General features: G+C 32.6%; 3 protein-coding genes across 15 annotated transcripts in view; 2 read left to right on the top strand and 1 right to left on the bottom strand.

The window, feature by feature from the left end:
- The window catches only part of LOC116344471, a 1,268-nt gene extending 584 nt beyond the window's left edge, over positions 1-684 (bottom strand). The window contains exons 1-2 of the mRNA XM_031773022.1: positions 461-684; positions 1-326 (exon numbers count right to left, since the gene is read on the bottom strand). The exon at positions 1-326 is cut by the window's left edge and continues 46 nt beyond it. Of these exons, the coding sequence (XP_031628882.1) occupies positions 1-260 (260 nt within the window). The 5' untranslated portion in view covers positions 261-326; positions 461-684. The remainder of the gene's footprint in view (positions 327-460) is intronic.
- A 293-nt stretch (positions 685-977) lies between these two features.
- Positions 978-23,487, top strand: part of LOC116344427 (disks large 1 tumor suppressor protein) — a 28,133-nt gene continuing 5,623 nt past the window's right edge. Inside the window, exons 1-18 of one of the 13 annotated variants that reach the window (XM_031772955.1) lie at positions 978-1,334; positions 1,716-2,249; positions 5,268-5,399; positions 8,028-8,155; positions 8,767-8,856; positions 11,450-11,563; positions 16,035-16,061; positions 17,045-17,239; positions 17,339-17,644; positions 17,751-17,997; positions 18,073-18,166; positions 18,516-18,729; positions 18,801-19,104; positions 19,172-19,272; positions 19,337-19,439; positions 19,947-19,994; positions 20,415-20,459; positions 22,900-22,980. In XM_031772955.1, coding sequence (XP_031628815.1) covers positions 2,231-2,249; positions 5,268-5,399; positions 8,028-8,155; positions 8,767-8,856; positions 11,450-11,563; positions 16,035-16,061; positions 17,045-17,239; positions 17,339-17,644; positions 17,751-17,997; positions 18,073-18,166; positions 18,516-18,729; positions 18,801-19,104; positions 19,172-19,272; positions 19,337-19,439; positions 19,947-19,994; positions 20,415-20,459; positions 22,900-22,980 — 2,248 coding nt within the window. In that variant the 5' untranslated portion in view covers positions 978-1,334; positions 1,716-2,230. Of the gene's footprint in view, positions 2,250-5,267; positions 5,400-8,027; positions 8,156-8,766; positions 8,857-9,709; positions 9,803-10,802; positions 11,253-11,449; positions 11,564-12,082; positions 12,192-12,369; positions 12,477-15,385; positions 15,700-16,034; positions 16,062-17,044; positions 17,240-17,338; positions 17,645-17,750; positions 17,998-18,072; positions 18,167-18,515; positions 18,730-18,800; positions 19,105-19,171; positions 19,273-19,336; positions 19,440-19,946; positions 19,995-20,414; positions 20,460-22,899; positions 22,981-23,487 lie in introns of those variants that run through there. The other 12 variants (XM_031772957.1, XM_031772956.1, XM_031772960.1 and 9 more) reach the window with 12 other exon arrangements.
- Positions 6,068-7,907, top strand: LOC116344450 (PCI domain-containing protein 2 homolog). Its single transcript, XM_031773001.1, has 5 exons — positions 6,068-6,279; positions 6,342-6,675; positions 6,749-6,995; positions 7,057-7,570; positions 7,635-7,907. Exons 2-5 carry the CDS (start codon positions 6,453-6,455, stop codon positions 7,848-7,850), a joined length of 1,200 nt encoding a protein of 399 aa, XP_031628861.1. The 5' UTR covers positions 6,068-6,279; positions 6,342-6,452; the 3' UTR covers positions 7,851-7,907.

Genomic DNA, 23,487 nt, shown 5'->3' on the forward strand with positions numbered 1-23,487 from the left:
ACCATATTTGGCAAATAGGTAGAGATGAATCCATAATTTTTTAAGCGCATCTTGTTACGAAAATACATATTTCCGTACATTCCACTTAGTGCACCAGCAGCACCAAGTATATGTGGTCCCATGGTTAGGGCCCAGATTTCCCGCTTCGGCTCCCATGTTTCAACAACTAATTCATAGAATCGATGTACTTGTTCATTCCGAAGATTGATGGCACCTGGTGGTAGTTCACCACTAACACCCTTTCGGCCAAACACTGCCATTTTTAACCGATACCGATCCGAAGGGACTTCCTGAACTTCTTATAGGTTATGATTTTTTAATATCATCTAATTGAATGAAAACGTACATCAACACATTATTGAAAACGTACATTATTTGAATATTTATTTTTGATGTAATTTTTTAAAAAGTTTAAACAAAAATGAAAAAATCAATGTTTTTTTGTAATTTATTTACGTACCAGTGACGAAATTCTTGAACATAAAGTATTTGACGTTTGTGAATCGGCGACTGTAAACCACTTTGACATTTCATTGAATTATTCCATTCAGTTTGGCATTTGTCGCATTGTTAGAACATATATTGCTATGCTGAATGAATTCCAATAAGAACTCAGTTCTATTGAAAGATTTGATATAGTCAATTTTATACGTTGATGTGTTTCTTTAACAAATTCTAGCACATGAACATCATATAAATGTATAAAAACTTCACATATTACTAATTTGTATGAGATACTAACCAATGATATTCAGCAACGACAACACTGAAACAAATATGGGAACATACATGTAACAAAAAAAAACTGTCATGCTCGATATTCACCGTTATTCAAACTACTACAGTGATAAAAGCGAGCGCTTACACATACACACACATGCACAATTGACACAAACACATGTGCATCGACACTGATTGGATATGTGCACAGAAATGAAAAATGTTCTCTCTCCCTCGCAATTGTGCGCTGCACCTCAGTTAATGTTCGTCGAATATATATGAAGATGGGGAGATGAGCCTGTGTGTTTCTCTGTCATTCATCGAACGTAAGCAGGAACCAATATTATATTTTTCAAACCAAGAGAATCAAGGATTCAATTTTTAGTTGTGTCTTTTAATAAACACAGTGTTTGTCGGAGCATAATTTAAGGACATCGATAAACCGAAAGAAAAGAGTTGTTTTTTTCCCGTTCCCAAAATGAGCCCAATTCGTTGAATGACAACATACTGTGACAGCAACCCTCAAACGAAAAAAGCGATGTTCGGAAGAAAAAATGTTTTTTTTTCTCGTGTGTGAATCCAGATCAGTAAACTTCAATTGCTGACATACAAAAGTACTAAATCAAATGAATTACTACTAAATAAAGCGCTTTCTATGAAAATCGATAAAAAAATGTGTTAATAAAAACTAAAATCTATTTTAAATTTAATTAAAAACTTACTTACACTGCATAACATAATCTAACACACCACAAGGATACACATTTGAAGCAAAGAGAAAATTTTCATCGATTTATTATGCTCAACCATAGCGATATTTTCTTGTGCAAGTAAACGTTGATTTTGTGTGTCCCATTTTTTTTTTGCATACAGAATATATTTGCATACAATTTTTAAATATTGATTGAATCAGTGGTTATACACAGTGGTTTTTATACAGTTTCGAAATCGCTAATTAATATTTTTATCTTTTGTTTTTTCTCTCGTGCATTGAGATGTGAATGTTTCCCGTTGATGTACCTGTTTAGAAATTACCTTGTTGAAAACTATGCGAATTTAAGATAATATAATAATATCAGTCTTAAGTGTTTGTAACTTCGAACCGATTCAACTAATTACAGTTTAAGTAAATTCAATAGAAAAAAACAATCGCCAAGTCTACTTGAACCTATTTTCAATCTCGAAAAATAAATAAATAATATAAAATGTTGAACAGTTATATTGTATAACGAAAAATGACCCCATTTCGGCAACAATTCATACGTTCTATTTGATTCGAATGGTTTGCGAGAGGAATCTGCGGTAAAAAAAAGTATATACAAAAAAACACTATAGTGCTATCTTCCATGCATCATTTGAATGAATTGAAAAGTGATTGTCCAAGTGAAATTCAATAGACGAAATTCACCACATTGATATCCAATTGATAGTAGATAAAATAAAGTTTTGTTAAGGTTTGCTCAAGCCTTTGTTTGTTAAAGCTAATTTTTAAAGAAGAAAAACTCACAAAATGCCAGTTAAAAAACAAGGTACGTGACCTCATTTTCTAAAGGAAACACAATCATGTGCATGCATTTATTATGAAATTAAGAAACACGCTCATTGAGAAAACATAATTGAGTTTGCAAGGGAAAAAAACATACTATTAACATTTAGATGAAACGAAACGCACTTTAATTATTTAGGACCATTTAGATGAAGTAAGCAATTGCTCTGCTGATTTTTACTGCATTGTGTTTTTTACTTTTCACTGTGTGATTGAGCGGTGTGCATGCTTCGTCTAAATGAGTCAATTATGAAAACAGCGTTTCCGAGATTAAACATTGTTGCAGAATATTTACTTTTACGACCGCGATAAATCCAGTTTTCTTCTCCCGTTAACTTCTAAAACGAGTCTTTTTTTTGTTTCAATGCGTTAAACTTTCAATGAAACTTTTCTATATTGACATTTTATAATGTAATTTCAATATAGATCTGAACCACCTAGAATAAATCAGCATTACTAGATAAATGTCTTCAAATTCGTTATAGAAAAAAGTACGTCAGCAATAGTGTCAAAAACTGTATGTGACGCGTTATATAAAAAAGTTCGCCAGCAAAAGCGTGACATCGTCCATATATTCTATAACGCTTTTGCTGACTGACTTTTTTCAGTAACACATTTGAAGACATTTATCTAGTAATGTTGATTTATTCTAAGGGATTCATCTAAGATACGACACCTGACTATTTGATATCCTTTGATTTGATTAGTTTGTAAAGAAAAGTTTTTGATACAACTTTTTCAATGCTTTCCATGCAGATAAATGTCATAATGGGTGCTTTCTATGTAGTCATGAACTATAATCAATTTTCCACAGCCAGTCAATAAATTGAAGAGTATCAAAAAATAACTAGCTATAATGTCTGGTGCCGTACATTGGCCTAATTATAAATCGATAGAAAATCACTCAGTATAAACACATTTTCATCATTAATATCAACTATTATTTCGTTGACGTGTATTTTACTACACATTTCGGTAATTTTGTTTCATCATTTATTCAATGATATTGATTCATATGGGTTTAATCGCATATGAGCAGATCATTGTTTTAGTTTTTCTTATACTAAATATCACGGCGATGCTGACTTTAATTCAAGCGATTTCGATTATATACCGGGTGTCTCATATAAGTGGCGAGTGTGATGTCAAATTGATTGGATTTTTTTTTTAAATTGGAAAATGATATAGGACCAGACTTTTGAATCTTTTTTTTTTAATTAAACATCACACAGTAGTGTCTCACTTATATGAGACACCCGGTACATATGGATTTGAATAAAAAAATATGTTTCGAGTGTCATAGGTAAATAAACCGACTGAGCAGTCATAGACAATGTCTTGCATACCGGCTGTCCTTATTTTAAAACTTCAAATACGATTCTATTTCTAGTTCACATTGCTGTGACATCTGTGTCCAAACTGTGGCATCTGCAGTCATTGTCTGATGAAAGAAACAAAAAATTGTTGGCATGAAAATATGTTTTGATTTTTGCAGTGGCACGACGATCTATGATTTTAGTTGAAATAATAATGCATTGCCATAAATTTTGATGAAATCACAGAGCAGTTTTATAATAAAAACATATTAATATTTAATGAAATAAGCCGCATTAAAATGACAAAGGAATAAATCGATTACAGGGCTCCTCGAATATTTCGCGAATCAATTTTATTTTTGTAACATGCCATTCACCAGCAATAGAACATTGTCTGAATAGCACGTGTTTCGCTGACGAACCTTCGCAGTAGCAAGTGGATAGAATATGGTAAATAGATGGGTTCATAATAAGGACTATCGCATAAAATTAAAGGGAAAATAATAAAGATGAAATAATGTATACATACATTATTGATGCTTTTTCGCCAGCTCTATTCAATTCCGATTGAACAAAAGCCTTTGCTTATCTGATACTGTACCAAAAATAGCTTATGCAAATGATAATTTAACAAACTGTCGTCATTTGTCGCTACAGTTTTCTGGCACGCATAAACGCTTTTCATTTTTCATTTTAATGGCAACAAAAAAAAACTCCAAAAACTTTTGCATAATTTTCGCTTGTGAATAAGCAATTGTGTTCATTTATAATTTCTAGTACTTTTTTCCATCATAAATGCTATTCTTCAAGTCATTTGCTATTTCATCCATCAAGAAGCCATACCAAAAGACTCGAATACAAAACTAAGCCATCAATAGTCCCACTGTTTTTTGTACGTCACCATCTTGTCGGTGGTGTTTCATTAAAAAAAATGTAATGTTTCCATTGATGTCATTGATTGAAAATTCTTGCATTTAGCTATGCAATGATGCCACACACTACATGAGCGAAAATGTTTCGTTTTGTAAGAATATAAGCAAAACAAAGGAAGCGGTGTCATTGTGTTGCCGCTTTTTCAATACTAACAACATGCTATGTTGCTCATGATATAGATTACATCCCATCAGAACTGTTATTGCTAATGAATAAAAAAAATCAATCAAGTAAATGGGTCGAGATTTAATTAATTTTGTGTCAAGCGCAACATAATTCTTTGACTGACAACTAAATTGAATTATATATTTATATTAAAAGGTGCGCCAATTCATGTGCCCCAAAACAATTTTGACTAACATTCATTTAAAAATACATATATAGTGCTTTAAACTCATTAAACTTCACACTATTTGTTCTAATTAATTAGGTGCGAATTACGTGTGAATACGAGATGGTTGGTTGGCACCAAATGACATTAAATTTTAATCAACCACTGTTTGTTTGTAATATTCATTGTAAACTTATTTCCAATTACATCATAATTTCACTTAATTTTCTCTATCAAGGACATTCAAATGTCATCAACAATTTATTTAATCTCTTGTTTTCGAACGCGGTTAGAGAGGGTCCCGCAGAGGGAAACTCGTTTTTATGTGTGTGTGTTTTTTTAAACAAAAATCATGTTTTATTCACAAAAACAGCTATTTTTATCGAATGATATTAATTATGACGTTTTTGTCCATTTCTAGAAGCACATCGTGCATTAGAATTGTTGGAGGACTATCATTCTCGTCTTGCTGCACCGCAAGATCGTACTCTACGGATTGCCATCGAACGTGTCATTAAAATCTTCAAATCCAGACTGTTTCAAGCATTATTGGGTAAGTACTTTTTTTTTCATCGATCAAAATATTAATCGGCTCAAAGAGCGGAGAAATGAATTGAAAGAGAAATCCCGTTTCTCGATCAATAATTCATAGAAAACGCGGGTAAGACAGTTTAAAGAATTCTTTTGAATTCGTTGAACTGCCATTGAAATTGTATCGTTTCCTGTAGAAGAAAAAAATCAGTTCATATGGAAACATATTTTCCATGACCTGTTTGGTATTTCCGAATGTGAGTAGAATTTAAATTACTCAAATCGTTTATATATTTTACACTTTTATAGTAACAAAAGTCAATTTAATATAATAGATGTTCAACAATTGTCGAAAAGTGTTAGTATTTCAAGTTTACTATTTTTGTTCCCCTAACTGACATTGTTAGTCTGACAACATCGAACTTTTGATTATCAATCAGCGTAATGGCATAATCGAAAACATGAACGTGAAATAGATTTCAAATTTGTCGCTTTAAAAAAAACTTCATATATCATCGTGTATAGTCGTTCTATTCGGAAATTGTATGGTCGGAAATTGAATGTAAAATGTGCAGTTGAAGTATGCCATTCAATGAACATATTTTTTTTTTCAATTCAATATATGTATTTAAAGACATTGATTGACAGTTTGCGTTAACTTTCAATAGATGGCTTCATTTACTTATGAAAAAAACGCATACTCTGACATGTATTGTCGCGTGCGCACTCTAGTGCCTTGTAAAGTACATTTGACAAAATATACCAAAGAGAACAGTAAGAATGACATTAATTTGCTGAATCGGTGTTGAACAGCGTCTTAACTTTTAAATAACAAAAAAAGAAAACTCATTTGAAATAACTAAAATAAAAGCAAAATTGTTCGTGCATCGAGTAAAAGGCAGGTAGGTAAACTTGTGAATTACATAAGAAATATTGTATTTTATAACAAAAATGTCGGTCATAGTTTTCAGGTCAGCGAAACGAAAGTGAATTGATCGAATCGGCTTTTCTGTAATTTTCTTCGTTTTTTTTGTTCCGAAAAAGTGATTGAAGAAGAAAAAACACGAACGAGAAAATGTTCGGAAGTATAACAACGTATTTGAATGCAGTGGCCCGTACATGGCATGCTCAAGACGGTGCACTTGTGGGTCAGTTAGTGTCTCTACGGGATCGTCATGCAACCAATGCTCAATTGCAGGTTGAATTTCCAGAAAGTATGGTTGAACGTATTCTCGATGCACCAGTCGATGAGATTGTGGCCGAACATATAAAAGTTCTTTATTACCTGTCTCGTTCACGTATGTTTTTTTAATCTCCCATATGTATTTAAATACTTTATTATAAATCTTTAATCCGTCTTAAATACAATAGCGAAAAATTACATCAAAGCATACAAACATCAAACGGCATGTGCACAAAATGTGGTTAAAATGTTGACAGCAATGAAAGAAGAGAACTGGTCGTTGCCCATAATGTACGTGGTCTGTTTGGATTTAAGATTATTGGCTCAAAAATGTGAAGAATTTGAAGGTAGCCACGTATCAAAACCGGGTGAGATTCTGGAAAAAGCTGCTGAATGTTTGATGGGTTGTTTTCGTGTGTGTGCCGCTGACAGCAGGTTTGACGTCAAAATTCACATTTAATTGAACATTTCAATAATAAGGGAACTTTTTCGGTAGATCATCGGATGAGGATACAAAACGGTTGGGAATGTTAAATTTGGTTAATCAACTATTCAAGGTGTATTTCCGCATAAATAAATTGCATTTATGTAAACCATTGATTCGTGCCATTGAAAGTTCAGCATACAAAGACTCATTTCCACTAGCCCAGCAAATTACCTACAAATACTTTGTCGGACGCAAAGCGATGTTCGATTCTGATTACAAAACGGCCGACAGATATTTGAGCTATGCGTTCAATCATTGTCATAAAAAATTTCCAAAAAATAAGCGTCTCATTCTGATCTATTTGGTGCCGGTGAAAATGTTGCTTGGTTATATGCCAAAACGTGAGATGTTGGAACGATACGATGTACTTCAATTCCATGAATTGGCATGTGCATTGAAAGTGGGTAATATTTCGAAATTTGACGAAGTCATTCAACGGCATGAGAAATTTTTCATCGAATATGGCATTTACTTGATTGTTGAAAAGCTCAAAATGTATGGATACCGAAATCTTTTCAAACGGGTAAGAGAACGTGACAATTTTAAATTTTTGGCACAGTTTTAATTGAAACAAATTCAATTTGCAGGTGTATCTTATCACACAAACACATCAATTGGACTTGCAAAATTTCTTATTTGCTCTTCAATTTGCCGGCGAAACGGATATCACGATGGACGAAACACATTGTATTGTATCGAATTTGATTTTTGAAGGACGTATCAAGGGATATATCTCACAGCAGCACAATAAACTCGTTGTATCCAAACAAAATCCGTTTCCATCGCTACACACAATTTGTTAATTTTTTGCAATCATCCGAAAAATGAAATCAAATATATTTCACTGAAAATCATAATTAGCCATTGCTTGTGTTTTTCTTCTCTTTTTCAATTGAAGACTTTTGTCGTTATTTCAATAAAGAAACAACAATATTTTTTTAATACTTATGTCTTCTATTATTACATTTTTTTGACTACAGATATTCAAGAGTTTTATGAATTAACATTGTTAGACGACACAAAAACGATTCAACAGAAAACAGTTGAAACACTTCAAATCGCATCCAAATGGGAGCAAGAGAATTCACTAAAAATCAATACGTCAGAGGTAAGAAATAATCTAGATTTTCGCTTTAAGAATACTCCATTCATGATCGATTACAATGGTTCGCATATCAGCCATCTGAAGAGCATTCGTTAATCACACCACCCGTGTATTGAATATTTACACACTTGACTTAGTAACCAGTCAATAGGCTTCGAGCACTGTACGTGCCAAATTAATCGAGTAAGTGGAAATGCATCGAAGCCGTACAAGAGATTTTAATTGCACTCAATCAATCATCTTTTTGCATATGCATTCATTCATCGGACGGTGTATTATTTCCTTGTACTAGACGAATACCTCGAATATATTCGATTCTTTATTATTTGCATATTACTTACGTGCATACTTTCAACCGGTACAATGCACCGGGATATGAAAAGTTTTCATTGAAAAGAAGCCGAACGCTCTTTTGAGGGTGTGTTGTGTATTTAAAGCTTCTCCGAGGCCCAAAGGTATACGTACAAGCCCTGTTTGCATATAAATAATACATTGTTCGGTACATTGGCCGGCGATCGGCAATTCAGATAGCTGATATAAATATAGATTCGCAAAAGTCATGAAAGTACATAATATATATTTTCCGTTTTTTTTTCTTCTTCTCTCTTCCTCAGACAAAAGTAACAGCTATGAATAATGCTCATTTGCCATTAACACAAGCGTTAATAAATTTAAAAGAACAGCAAGAGTTGCATGAAATTCAGGTATTGATTTTTCATACCCTCAATTTTTTTTATGTTGCAAAAAAAGAAGAAAAAAATTATGACGATAAAAAGTGGAAATATGAAACAATTAAAAATTGTATATACATTTATACATTTGTTGAAGTGAGATTCGCACAGCAAGCAATGTAATGAGTTTTTCTTTTTTCATTTATTTGTTCAGGTCTTCAAATTTAACAATATGTAAACATCAAGGGAATACCTTGACAGAGCCCATTTCTTGTTAGATTTTAATTTGCTAAAGTGTAAAGTGAGAAAGAAAAGCCCACTTGTCGTTCACTTCACTGTCATGTATTCACCGACCATTCTCCATATATCGTGTGTGATTTAGCGTTTTTTACTCATATCCTATAAATGTGACCGCGCTTTGCCTTGCACACGCACGAGTCAAAAGTAAAATGGAAAATGAACAGAGAACGCTTGTTTATTGCTTAAATGTATTTGCTGCGAGCTGCTTTCTCAAACACACATGGAATGGAAAACATATAGATTTAAGTATACATTACAATAACGTTTGATATCGCACCCTCACAGACACATCTAATCTTTTCGAAGGCAAATCATCTCGACAAAACGTTCTACGCAAGTATATCTATATACAAATGTATATAGATTTCTTAACAAATAACAACAGCATGCGTGGACGTGTACACTGTTTTCAGTCCTGACATTTTCAGTAAATAGATAGAGATATATAAGCTGGTGTTGAAATGTGTTGTTTGTTTGTGGTAGTTATATCTCGTAGCGTTTTAGCTGTACCTTCTTAAATGCTGTGCAAAAAAATAAGTCCGTGGACGTTATGAGCTTTATGAATTAGTATCTATTTGTAGTTTCACGAATGCAAAAGCAATTCGACCAGACCCGTGCCATATTTATATATACATATTGTGGCGCGAAAGCAACAAAAATCATAGATATATTTTAAATCGTAATCTATACTTAATGAATACTTTGTTTAAATGGTTTAATTTTTTTCGCTCTCGAGAAATGTTTGTTTCGGCCAAACAAATTAAACATTTTGGTTTCCAGCTACGTTTGAGCCTGGCACGGGACTCTAAAATCAGTTCGTTGATCAATCGATGTGAATAAGTGGTTTTAATTTGGCGATTTCACAAAGGAAAACATGACAAATACAAGAAGCAATTTGCAAAAACACTTTGAAACGTTTTAAGAGAGAGAATAACACTTTTTTCAAGTCAAGTGTCTTATTTTAGAATTTTTGTGGCAAACACTTCTTATTTACACATGTAAAATTTGGTCGTAATTCTTAAAATGATAATTTGTTTCTTTGTGTATCCTCTCTCGTTTGATCTAAATTCAATGTTCATCCTGTCAAACACGACTCTTTTTTTTTAAAGAAAAGCATTTAAAATGTTCATGCACGTTAACATTACATTACTCACAAAGCATCGCCGACTCGGTTTGAATCTTAGCAAAAAAAGTATGCTTCGAATCAAGTGAACGTTTCCTTTAGTTGAAAATGAAAAAAAAAATGTGATGAATGTGCACAGACACCAAATTGTCTTCATTTAATAACCATTTTATTGAGCTACATTTCCCAATACCAATATTCTAAATATTTTATTAACAACACTGCGCATTAAAGTTGACCAATAAAAAAACACAAGTCACAAAATTTTATACAAAGTTGACGCGTAAATGTTAGAAAGCCAGTTAGGAACGGAAATTTTAACGACTGTTTAACTTCGACTACACATGCGTTATACAAATTGGTGATGAGAAAAAAAAAAGAGAATAAAAATGCCACAGTAAATTAATAGAGAGAAAATTGAGAAAATTGATACATTTTACACCTACGCACCTTGGGCAAACCAAAATTAAAATACAAACTAAATTCCTCGATTGATCAGCGCATAACTCAATTTCACAAATTTGCCAGATTTGAACGGTTAAGCAACGCTGGAAACCAATAACATGTGTTCAACGTTCGTCCCAGCTCAGGGACTCTCGTAAGCGAGAAGATTTATTAATTTGTCGCGAAATTTAGAACATTTTATATGCAAAAGAAAGACGAATAAATATGACAGCCAAAACATATTTACGAATCATACAGAAAATGTTGTGAAGCGTCAATTTTTGCATCAATGTGAACGAAAACGATATCAAATGTGCACTATGAACATATAGAATTTAATGAAAAAAAGTGTTGTCATTTGAATAATCATAAAATGATTGATTGGGTATCGATTGTGCGACATTCGAGACGTCGTTTTTCAAATTATGTTGGAGCCCGAGCTCCGATTCGCATGAAAAAACGTCGTCGCACCCCAATGTCTGCAACGGTCGTTTCACCAACGGCCACAAATTCCCAATCATCACCAGAAGATCGACTTCATTACAGTTGCTGTTGCGCTCATGTAAGTGTATTCGTATCTATTATACAGTGCGGATATACAATGAAAATATGTTGTTTAAAGTCGTTATTCAACGCGAAAATTTCCATTTTTTCCCCGAAACTCTTACTTTTTTTTTTCAAAGTTCATTTTCGTTGGTTCCTTTTTTGTGTTAACTTTTTCAACGGTGAATAATATAAACATGGAATGTTTATTTGCAGAATCAACAACGTTTTAAAACCGAGAATGAGAAAACAATTCCGAACAAGTGTGAGTCCGTGGTAAACAATGTTGAAACTGCTGTAAAGAAAAATGAGTCGTCTTTGCAGCTATCGGTGAGTGTTTAATTTACTTGAAACATTTTGCATGTAAATATTATAGATTTGCATGTCGGTTTGTTTATACATGCGATGCATACATTGTATGTACACTATTTCGATGTTGAACGTAAACCAAGCGATTTCTCTGTGAAAATAAATTGACATTTGCGCTAGCGCAACGTACGTAAATGAACGCAACTGAGCCGGCGCGTTGATCAGTGGCGTCAGTTTCAAGTCAATGCGTAAGCGAAACGACAATCATCACGTAGTTGCCGTTTTTTGGTATAGGTATTCAGCATACTCATACGCTTTAACCGTGTACCTGGTCAACGAAAATGAATAAAAATAGTTTTTTGTTGAGCATGTAAAGCGGATAACTGAAGTGTCTTGCGTTAGACTGTTTGGACTTTCTCTGCTTGTTGTTTTTTTTTTTTATTTCGTCTTTCGTTTGTAATATTCAGAGGTATGAATGTGTGAGCAGTGACCGAATATGTGATGTGTTGGCCAAACAATAAATAATATGGCTACGTTAAGTTTAGTTCAGATCGACGCATACACGACGTACCGTGTGTCGGCTTCATTGATACCACGTCGCTTGAATTAACTATCTTTCAATTTCTCTTGTAATGTGTGGATACTATGTGTAAGAAAAAAAATCGAATTCTTTGTACACACACAAAAAAATAATCCAAAGTTTTCATAACACAAAGTTTTAAGAACGATATAAACAAAAAACTTGAATTGAAAATCCAATTTTTGCAAAGTGAAGCGTTATGATCGTTACCAACAAAAATATACGAAAATAAAAAAAAATCAACATATGTGATCAAATTGTGTAAATTGCATACACAAATCAATTTCTAGCGAAATGTTGTGTGTATTATTGAGAATGCCGATGTGCCGATGCATTGGAATGTTTTTCAAAATTGTGTGTAATTTAATAAGTTGACATTTTTTTTGGTGTGTGCATTAGCTTAAAGAGTTTGATAAAGAGTTTTAACGAAGGTTGAATGAATTTATCAATTCATACAATGTGAATATATGGAAAACCATCCAAAATAAAACGATTCGTGATGTATTAAATATAGAAAAAATGATTAAAAATGAATGCGATTGGTTATTATTATAGATTCTCGTTTCGTATTTAGATTGCGTGTGTAGCTACAATTTTTGTTTGATCTGTGCATTCATTCAAATGTGTGCTAGTTTATATTACACATATGTGTGTCTATACCGTGAAAAGAGATGTGCTTGTGTGCGTTTGGTTTTTTCTCTGATTCTTGACTCTCAGTTGTGTCTGTTCTTCCTTGTACGCGTGATACTTGCCATTCAACATATTTCATTTATAATTACATACATGAAATGCGAAAGAACGAGCGAGAGAGAGAGAAAACGAAGAAAATATTGAACGAAAAAAAAATTACGAATACGTGTTTGAGCACTTTTTCCATCGTCGCTACAAAATTATTCGAAATGTTTATATGAACTCTTTGCCTACATTCGGTTTCCCTCCTAACAACTATTACAAATTGTCACCCATTACAAACAAACATGAAAACGAAACAATTTGAATCACATGCATATAGCCTTCTAATGAATTCGTCTGTCTAATATTTTATGACATTATCTTTTATCTAACAATGTCATAGTTTTCATTCGAAAACAAAAATATCGAATAATATTTGTGCCATTTTGCAACGTTACACGACGTCTGACGATATATTCATGAAACAAAAAGTTTCGGTTTTTTATTAATCCGTTGTTCGATCTAAAATACGCTTAAATTTACCGCACGAATGCCAAAATCAATGTTAATTGAGTTTATTTTCAATGACATTTCATTTCATAGAAAAGACGAAAAGAAAAACCACATTTGTTATGACAATCATAAAATAATTCCATGGCATTCAATAGCATTGTGGTATAGTAATCGATGTACTGGATAGCTTGTCTTCTATATTTGTGACGCGATGAATTTAACATGTTAGTTTCAGTCCGACACACTGATAATGATCGTAATAAATGCCAATTGCTGTAATTATACCGTAAAATTATTTATATGTAAAAAAACGGTAGCTTTTTGTTGTTCAAGTTGCGGTCCACTTTTTTCTATGGGTGTATTAAATTCAAATTTAAATGAATAGCGCCAATAAAAGTTAATTAATTTTTCAAACATAAATTTATAGACAGAGAAAAACATTGTTCAAGTTCAAGACGATTCCACTTCCGCTTTCACTTTTCGTGTCGTATGAAAAAATCAAATGATCATCATACTGAAATGAATGAAGGCAACGCCTTTTTTATATGTTTGAATAACATTCAAAGGTAATGCGTTAAATAAACAGAACACTTCTAAACATAGACACGAAACAGAGAACGATATACCGCTGCGGTGCACACTTGTATACGGCAATCGTTGAACAATAAATTGAAATTCAATTTTTTTTTATAAACGTCTAAAGCAGACGTAATTTGGCTTAATTCATTCACTGTACGGTTTTTTCGTAAATAAAGATCACTTGACATGCTGCCATTGTATTGAATTGTATTTAAATTCAACATACAGCAAATGAATTCCACATGCTCTGCAATCTTAAACAGATATGTTGAATGACCTGAATATTTTTGGAGAATCATTTTGTTACGATACAATTGATACTAAATGCCAGTAGTCGAAATTGAGTATGCATACACAATGTAATTATTATTGCATTAAATTAGATTCATTGTCGAATTCTAAGCACACTCACACAATACTATATTCTATATTTAACGTCAACTGTTAAAATTTGTTCTAACAATTTTCGAGTAAAATGACCTCGTGCATAAATCTTCGCTATAAAATCAAGCGTTAAACCGCACTCACACACACACTGCTGAAAAGTCCTAAAAATAAATACATACTATTGTATGATTTGCAAGAATTTTATTTAATTCGTAAAGAGTTCGTTTTATTTTGCCACAGAAAATAACCCGTTGAACCCTTTTTCATTTTGGTTATTCGGTTGAACTTAAATCAAACTTAAATATATTCTGTCAGTTTGTAATGAGAAAAATGTTCGGCAGATAGAACAATAATGAACTTTCATCGTCGATTTGACTCTTTTTTTGCACAGAACCGTATTAATAGTATCAGTTTTAAATAGAAGCGGCGTTTAAACAGCGAACGCTTTTTTTTGGCACATTCACATATAGCCAACAATAAAATCGGCGCGTACATATGAAACACCAAATATCTGACGACATATCTGTCATTTAAAAAAAAAACAGTCTGAAAAATTAAGTGAACTGCTCCAAAAATAAATACTTTCATCATATAACGCATTCAGATTTCTCGCCGCACATCTTCGGTGAAAATAAATAAAATCCGCTGTGATGAAATAACCACTTGATTTAGTAGTCTTATATTATTTCAGTTTTGATCGTCAAAATGAATAAAATGAAGTGATCCTTATTGCACAATTCGAATCAAGGGTGAACACAGTGTCAATGCAACTATCTGTTACAATTTTAGTTTGTAGGTGTGTGTGTTTGTCAGTGTGATGAAATTCGACATCGTATAAATGTATAATCATAAACAATCAATCCAAGGGAATAAAAGAATACGATGACGCATTTTATGGATTTGAGCATTTATAAAACATAAACAGCAACATCGTATCCATAAAAAAATTGTTAGTGCTCCTCGAATTGATGCGGCGTGACATACATACAATATTTCAAATAATTTACGACACAAAGTGTGATGACGATTGCGCTTATCAAATTTTGTGCACTTCTGCAATTATTATTATTATTTTTTTAATATTTTGTGTTTTTTTCTTTTTTTATTTGTAGATTTTTTAAATTTAGGATCAATATCGCATGTGTTTTTAAGTGTGAAACTAAAATAAATTACGAATAAAATATATGGATTGTTTGAAATCAAACATCATTACACAGAATCAAAATAAATAAATCACTTTATTCAATGCTATTAAAACGAAATTAACGACAATTGGTGCGAAAACATTTAGGAAGTATAGTTTTTTTTTAATTTAAATAAAGTGTAATACATTTAAGCAGTTAAAATGACAACAAGAAAAAAGAAGCGTCAACAAGAGAATGTTGGATTTTTGAAAAAGGTTTCATCACTTTTCAATTTGGACACGGTAAAATATTTTGCGTTTATGATTTTCTACACTTCTCTTCTATATTTCTGGTGAACGGGGGCTAAATTAGTTTACTTTTACTCTTAATTCGTATCTTTGGGGACTATTTTCTGGTATTCTTTTGGCATTATTTCTGTTAGAAATCTATCTAGCTGAAAATTAACATTGATCTGACGGTGCTTCCTTCCAATAAAAAAAAATACAAATGAATTCAATAGAAAAAGGATTGAAAACGATAATGCAATTATCATAATTGTTAGGACCTGTTTAATTCTTGTGTTTAATTTTCTCTTTCATGTTTCTACCACATTAACTTGAAAAATAAATGATAAAAGACACATTCATCTGCGTGTAAAAATGAAGTGAGTGAAAATGGAGGTAGTATAGAATAGATTTTAATAATCATAACACTGCACATGTGCACCTACGAAAAGTGCTATCAAATGGCTTAGTTTCCGACACTCTAGCTGTACTTATGGAAAATAGAAAATTGTGCTGCTGTTTGATAGCTCTTACGTTAGTATGCCATAAACATTTTCAGTAAAATTTAGACGCTTCGAGAGTGTATTTTAATTCACCGGGGCTTTCAAACAACTAATAATAACAAGTGTATTTTTGTTTCACTGCAAATTAAAAACAAAAACTGGGCATTGTCGCACATGTCGAATTTGGTGTAAAAACTGTAAAAAAAACCACATTGCGTTGGTGTAAATAATGCTATTCTAATTTATGACACAATATTTTTAATTACGGGCAAGAGAGCTTCCGCTGATTATGACTTTTTCAATCAATTAAATGATTAATCAGCAAATAACTTACTTTTTTATGTGAATTTATCGCAAGATTTGGGTTTAGCTGGGATTTTATTGTGAATTCGTATTGCTTCTCACTGGCTCTAATCACTAAAACAATGGATTAAGAATCAATTACATAACCTTTCCAACTAACAACAGTCCCCTTAACAATGGAATATTCATTATTCGCTTATAAATCAAACTAACAACTAACTGTTCACCTACATTGATATATTATTTTGAAAAAATCGATTTTTGTGCAAACATAGCGACTAATCAACTATAATTCAACTTACTAAATAAGGATTGATTTTTTTTTCTCTTTTCCAAAGAACCATATTTCCTAATTAACAATTGAATAACTGGTTGTTTGTTTAATTGGTTGAGTAAATATAGTTTGGTGCATGGTGTTCACTATTTTTGTCGTTGATTTTGAGTAGAAAAATACGATTTGGTATGTTTATGTTGTAGCATATAAGATGTTTTCATCAAAAAACATGTCACGCAAAATAAAAAAAAAACTAAATTTAAAAACTGCGTGTATTGTTTAGGTAAATGGAGACGAGAGTTGGGCACATGAAGAAATCACATTAGAACGTGGTTCATCTGGATTGGGATTTTCGATCGCTGGTGGTACTGATAATCCACACATAGGTGTGGACACATCAATTTATATAACAAAATTGATACCAGGCGGTGCTGCGTCAAATGATGGACGTTTACGTATTAACGATTGTATTACAGCGGTAAATTATCGAATTCATTGAATATTTAATTATGAAATTATGTAAATATCTGATTGTCTATTGTTTTTTTTGTTTGTTTCTATTGACATAACGCGTTAGGTTAATGACGTGTCTGTTGTCAATGTCACTCATGCAACAGCTGTTGAGGCATTAAAAAGAGCTGGCAATTTGGTGAAACTTGTAATTAAGAGAAAACGACCACCATCTACACCAAAAACCGTTGACATCGATTTAGTAAAGGGAAACAAAGGTTTGGGATTCTCTATTGCCGGCGGCATTGGAAATCAACATATTCCAGGCGATAATGGTATCTATGTCACAAAGATTATGGAAGGAGGTGCTGCACATGTTGATGGTCGTTTATCCATCGGTGACAAATTGGTCGCCGTTAGAACAGCAAGTCTCGTAAGTTTATGTGCATTTATTAGAGATTGACGTCGTTTTGGCGTTTACATTGAGAAACAAAATCAATTGAAAACACGTTTTCTCTTTCGTTTTCATCACGGCACAGGGTGAACGCAATTTAGAAAATGTAACACACGAAGAAGCAGTTGCAACACTCAAATCGATTACGGATAAGGTGACATTAGTCGTTGGCAAGACAAATTTGAACCTCAACAATTCCAATTCGATTGGATTAAATAATTCAAATTCACAATCAACAAGTGCCGTTAATAGCGTAGGCCAAACTGTCGTGGACTATGCACGCTCACAATCACCAGCAGCTGCAGTTAATTCATCACGTGCACATTCACCTCGTACGTTTTGTTTCTTTTTTTGTCATCGATTTTCTTCGGAAAAAATGTGTTCAAATCTCGATTTTTTATTTACAGATTTAGAGAGTTCGTCAAGATATGCATCTTCAAATGTGCTAGCAGCTGTACCACCAGGAACTCCAAGAGCAGTCAGCACAGAAGATATCACAAGGTATATAATAGACTGTGTTGAAACAAAATTGTCACCCTATAAGTTTTGCTATGACATATGTGTACGAATATGGAATTGATTTCGACACAGACTTTTGGCCCAACAACAATCATGTACTGACTTGTTTTTTTTTCTCTTCTCTCTACTTGTCACACGAAACGTATAACATGACCATATGCATTTAATGCGTGAGTGCATGCATATCGATCCAGTAAATTGTTTTTCATAAAGTAGACTGTTGTTTCCATTCAACTGCAGTACATGATTTTGTGACTCAACCACATTCATTAAAAAGTTGAACAATGATTCCATTGTATATTCATAATACATTTTTTATTTCGATGATAAGGGAACCGCGAAGCATTACAATACAAAAAGGTGCACAGGGACTTGGATTCAACATAGTTGGTGGTGAAGATGGCCAAGGTATTTATGTATCATTTATTTTGGCTGGTGGACAAGCAGATGCTGGCGGTGAACTCAAACGTGGCGACCAATTGCTAAGCGTAAATGGTGTTAACCTACGAAGTGCTACACATGAAGAAGCAGCTCAGGCTCTTAAGGTATATAATCTAGTTTTATTCCATTTTTTCGTCACAAATTAATACAAAAAAATTCTCTTTTTCTTGTGCAGAGCTCTGGTGGTGTTGTTAACTTAGTTGCTCAGTATCGGCCAGAAGACTACAATAGATTTGAGGCAAGAATTCAAGAACTGAAACAACAAGCTGCCATAAACGCTGGCACCGGCACACTTTTGCGAACATCACAGAAACGTTCACTGTACGTACGAGCACTGTTTGACTATGATCCAAATCGAGATGACGGCCTGCCATCACGGGGGCTTCCCTTCCGACATGGAGACGTTTTACATGTTACAAATGCATCAGACGACGAATGGTGGCAAGCGAGACGAGTTATCGGCGATGGCGAAGAAGAAGGTAAAGATTTCATATTTTTTGCACATGCATCACCATACTAATCGATTCTAATAATGTTGCATCGCAGGTATGGGTATTGTACCATCGAAACGACGTTGGGAACGGAAAATGAGAGCCCGAGATCGTAGTGTCAAGTTTCAGGGACATGCAACAAACAATGTTGATAAGGTAAACTCCGTTAAAAGTTCAATTGAAATATTTTGTTTAGTAAAAACAACTCCAATTTCAACAGCAATCAACGCTTGATCGAAAAAAGAAAAACTTTACCTTCTCACGAAAGTTCCCGTTCATGAAAAGTAAAGATGACAAAAACGAAGATGGTTCAGATCAAGAACGTAAGTTATTCAAGAGTTTTGTCCATTCATCCTACTAAACTCATCAAACATATTCATCACATACTTCAAACAGTTTTAATTCTATTCAAGAGTTCGAAAATGACATATGCTTTTTTTGCTATTTGTTCGGTCAAGGGTTGTGTGTAATTGATTCAATGTGATGAAAAACTGTCTTTAGTAACCGGTAGCTTACCTCAAGTTAAATACTTTCCTTTATTCAATACAGTTGAAATGTGGTGTATAATAGTCGGCGAAACACAATCACACCAAATTCCCAATCGAAATAGTTTAAAAACATCATGTATTTGTCTCTTGATACAAATAGAATTGCTTTGTTCATTTATTTATTTATTTTTAGTTCAGTTTTTGTTTTGTAACGCTGATTTTTTGTTTCATTATATGTATCTTTTTTTTTAATTTTTGGAATTCGTGTGTTTTCTAAATGTTCGAATTAAATCCCATAACCCTATTCAAAATTGAACGCTATTATTGACTTAAAATCAATAGTCACAAATGGGTCAAATCATAACGGTGAAACTAATCAAGATTATCAGCGTAAGTGGCCACCAGACATTATGTACTTTCAATTGATTCAAGTTGATTTTACTGTGAATAATTCATTGGATTAGTTTTAGTTGGCTTATCATCCACACTTCTTCAATTTTTTTTAACACTTTCCTTCCCATTGTTTTGTTTTTGTTAGTTGAATTTTTCATTTGTTCACATCAAATCACACATTTTTGTATTATGCATCATCAATCTAGATCTACCACATTTTGTGACTTAATTGATTTTGAATGGCATTTTAACACAGTGATTAATCTCGAAGTCCAACTGTATAAACCTTTTTTTTTATGTTCGAAATTCGAATCGTTGTCTATTTCCTGTGCTAAGAAATCAAACAAAATCGATTAAGTATACATAAATGACGAGCCAAACTTCAAGTAACATAAATTTTTCTTTTAAAAATTGCAGCTTTTATGCTTTGCTATACACAAGATGATGCGAATGCTGACGGAGGTATGTACTTATGCCATAAATTCATTCATTTTTCTATATTCAATAATAAATTAACCAAAACTGAATCTACTAGTTTCCGCTATTATCCGACTAACATACTCATTATATTTTATCATCTGTCGTCTATGTAATTCTCTCTTCTCATGTAATGCATTATCAAACGTTTTTTTTTGTGCCAACGTAACTGTATTGTTTTTCTTTTTGCGTTCCCAAATCGAATTGTTTGTGCGTTGCAATTTCTATTTGAAGCATATTTGTGAGCACTTTACATTCGTAAAGTTAGAACCATAAATATTCTAAACGCATTCAATGTGAGTACATAGAAACTGCAACGTACTGCAAAAGTGATCGTGTATCTAATCGTTCATATGCGTATTCACTGACATTTTAATTAAGAATTCTGTTGTATATATATATGATACATATTAATGCGAGTGACAAAAATAATATATATATATATAAATACTGTACTCTGAATGTTTATAGGAATATATATTCATTTACGAACGTAATTCAATATTGTTTATACTCAATGTGATAAATGATTCAAGTGAACACCGAAGATGCAAAGTATTCACAAACATAATGTATACCATGTTTTGTGTATTATGGTTACCACCAACAGTGTTAGTCGTATCGTTTCATCGAGCGCTGAACTATTATCAGCTACAAATGTTGTGTTTATAGTGAAATGCATTTATTTGATGTGAATCACTCACTCAAACGATCGATGTGTATATAAAAGACTTAACGTTGTCACCTATACTTATAATATGTATTTTTTTTTATTCGTCAATTAATTCGCTACATAAACAATCCTCCATAGCTGATAATCAGCCGTATCTTGATTTGATAAAAAGTCGTTAAGTTTTTAAGTGCATTAATGTTTTCATTTATCTTAATATAAATGCTGTTAATGAATTATTTAATGCATTTTTCCAGTAATCTTCTCAATTTAGATAGATTGAAAGTCACGAATGTGTTTTATCAACTTTTATTCAAATAATGTAACTTTCATTGAATTTCTATGTCGTTTCGTATGCTTTTCGAATTCACAGCCAGTAAAATTGAATTTTAAAATAATATAACTACATGTATCTTCTGTAAACGCCAAAAGATAGAATGAAGTACATTACACTTAACGATTAATATCGCTTGGGATGAAAAGCGCCGCATTCTGTCGACAAATCTACAAATTCCAAAGTTATCCGTTGATAACTATTTTATTAAAAGAGAAAAATTGAACAAAAATCTCAAAATTCGTTGACTGGCAACTACAAAGTAAAAATTAATTCATTCACAGAAATACATTGTTTAACACTTATTTTCTTCCTTTCTTCTTGTATATTGTGAGTATGAGCGTTTTTATGCGAAGAGAAATGACATGATCGATATGTTTTATAGAGAAATTGAGTAGAATTGTGTTTACACAATAGAGAATAAGTGTAGCATCATTCAATATAATGTATATAAAAAGGGACCACGTAAATGTCGTCTTATATTTGGTGTGATTCTCGACTTGCTTTATTGGGTGTGCGTCTACACTTGCGTCTTCTTACTAGAAACGAAATGATCGTGGAAGATGAAACTGTGAAAAAGGTTCGAATGACACCAAGCTCTACGTGGTCCTTTCATTTTCTAAATGCAGTGACTGTAAATTTGCTGCTTCATAGACATTTATTCTTGTCAATTTTTACATTATACCAAACAGTAATCACAATCTCTCACTCATGAGTACTCGCACAATTGTGAATTCGAATTTGTTTCACCAAATCGCTTCAGCACATTTAATGTAAAAACACCAGCTATCACCATTTTCTGCGTGTTTTACAATACGTTAGTAGTCTACAAACCAACTTCCTTTCAATTTCTGTTCAACTTTCGGTATACACAAGAATATTTGATTTCGAAATATCTAAAATAGGCACAACTCACACATCTACTCCCCCCAAAAAAAATACCAACCTAAAACCCGCTTTATATTTTGTTTGTTGTTGTTGTTCCGTAGGAAGCTACTTGTTACATTGTTACTTACATATAGTTTTCTCCCCCTACCCCCTTCTCGAAAACATTTTTCACTCCTTTGGCCCCAAGAGCAATTGAACAAATGCAATATTAATAACTACAGTTTTATGTTTAATATCAAATGAAAAAAAAAAAAACATTTTTTAAGACCTTATATCTATGAAATTTAGTGCATAACATCACAGATAAATAAAAATCAGTCTTTTATAAGTTATTAGTAAAAAAAATCCATCAAAAGATCAGAACACCAGAACTTATTTAATCGGAAGATAAATAAAAAAAAAACACACACACACACATCAAAATTTCTTTTTCAGTGTTTTGATTCTGATACACAAAAAAAATTAAAATCTGTTTAATAATTAAACGTTTGTTAATTTTGTTCAAACTCGAATTTCGACCAATTGTTTTTAAGGCGAGATAATCTACAGAGTGGAGTTACCAGACATGGAGCAGATAACACTAATCTACCTGGAGAATAACGATGCTGACTATTGTAAGTCATGCGCAAATGATGTGAACATGTTTCACTCACCACACTCACACAGCAAACATACAACAACAACAACATTTATTTATTTAAAAAAAAAAATGAAAAACATAATGAACAACAACAACAACAAAAAAAACTTCAAGAATATTGCATCTTGTTTTGACTTGTATAGATTTTTTCTTAATCTTTTTAGAATAAATAGTTGAGTTTGAGTTTTAATTTGAATTCGCGCACTTAGATTTCGAAAGCGAATGCGTGGCTCAGGATGAACAAACGTTCATCTTGAACAAATTTTTCATCCATTAAGTAACTAATTGAGATCAAACAGCACACAATACCAACGAACAATCAGTTATGCCATTTAAATTTGAGTCAGATTTCATATCTGATTTGGTTGTATTTGTGCCAAACATACATGTGTGGGTGTGAGTGCAAAATGCATAACAAATTTTTGAAAATGCATACTTTTTTTCATTAAAAACACACACTTCGTAGAATGTTTACTTCTAA

Source organism: Contarinia nasturtii, unplaced genomic scaffold (genome assembly GCF_009176525.2).
Source record: "Contarinia nasturtii isolate CC-2019 unplaced genomic scaffold, AAFC_CNas_1.1 Cnas_scaffold_1037, whole genome shotgun sequence".
NCBI lineage: Eukaryota > Metazoa > Arthropoda > Insecta > Diptera > Cecidomyiidae > Contarinia > Contarinia nasturtii.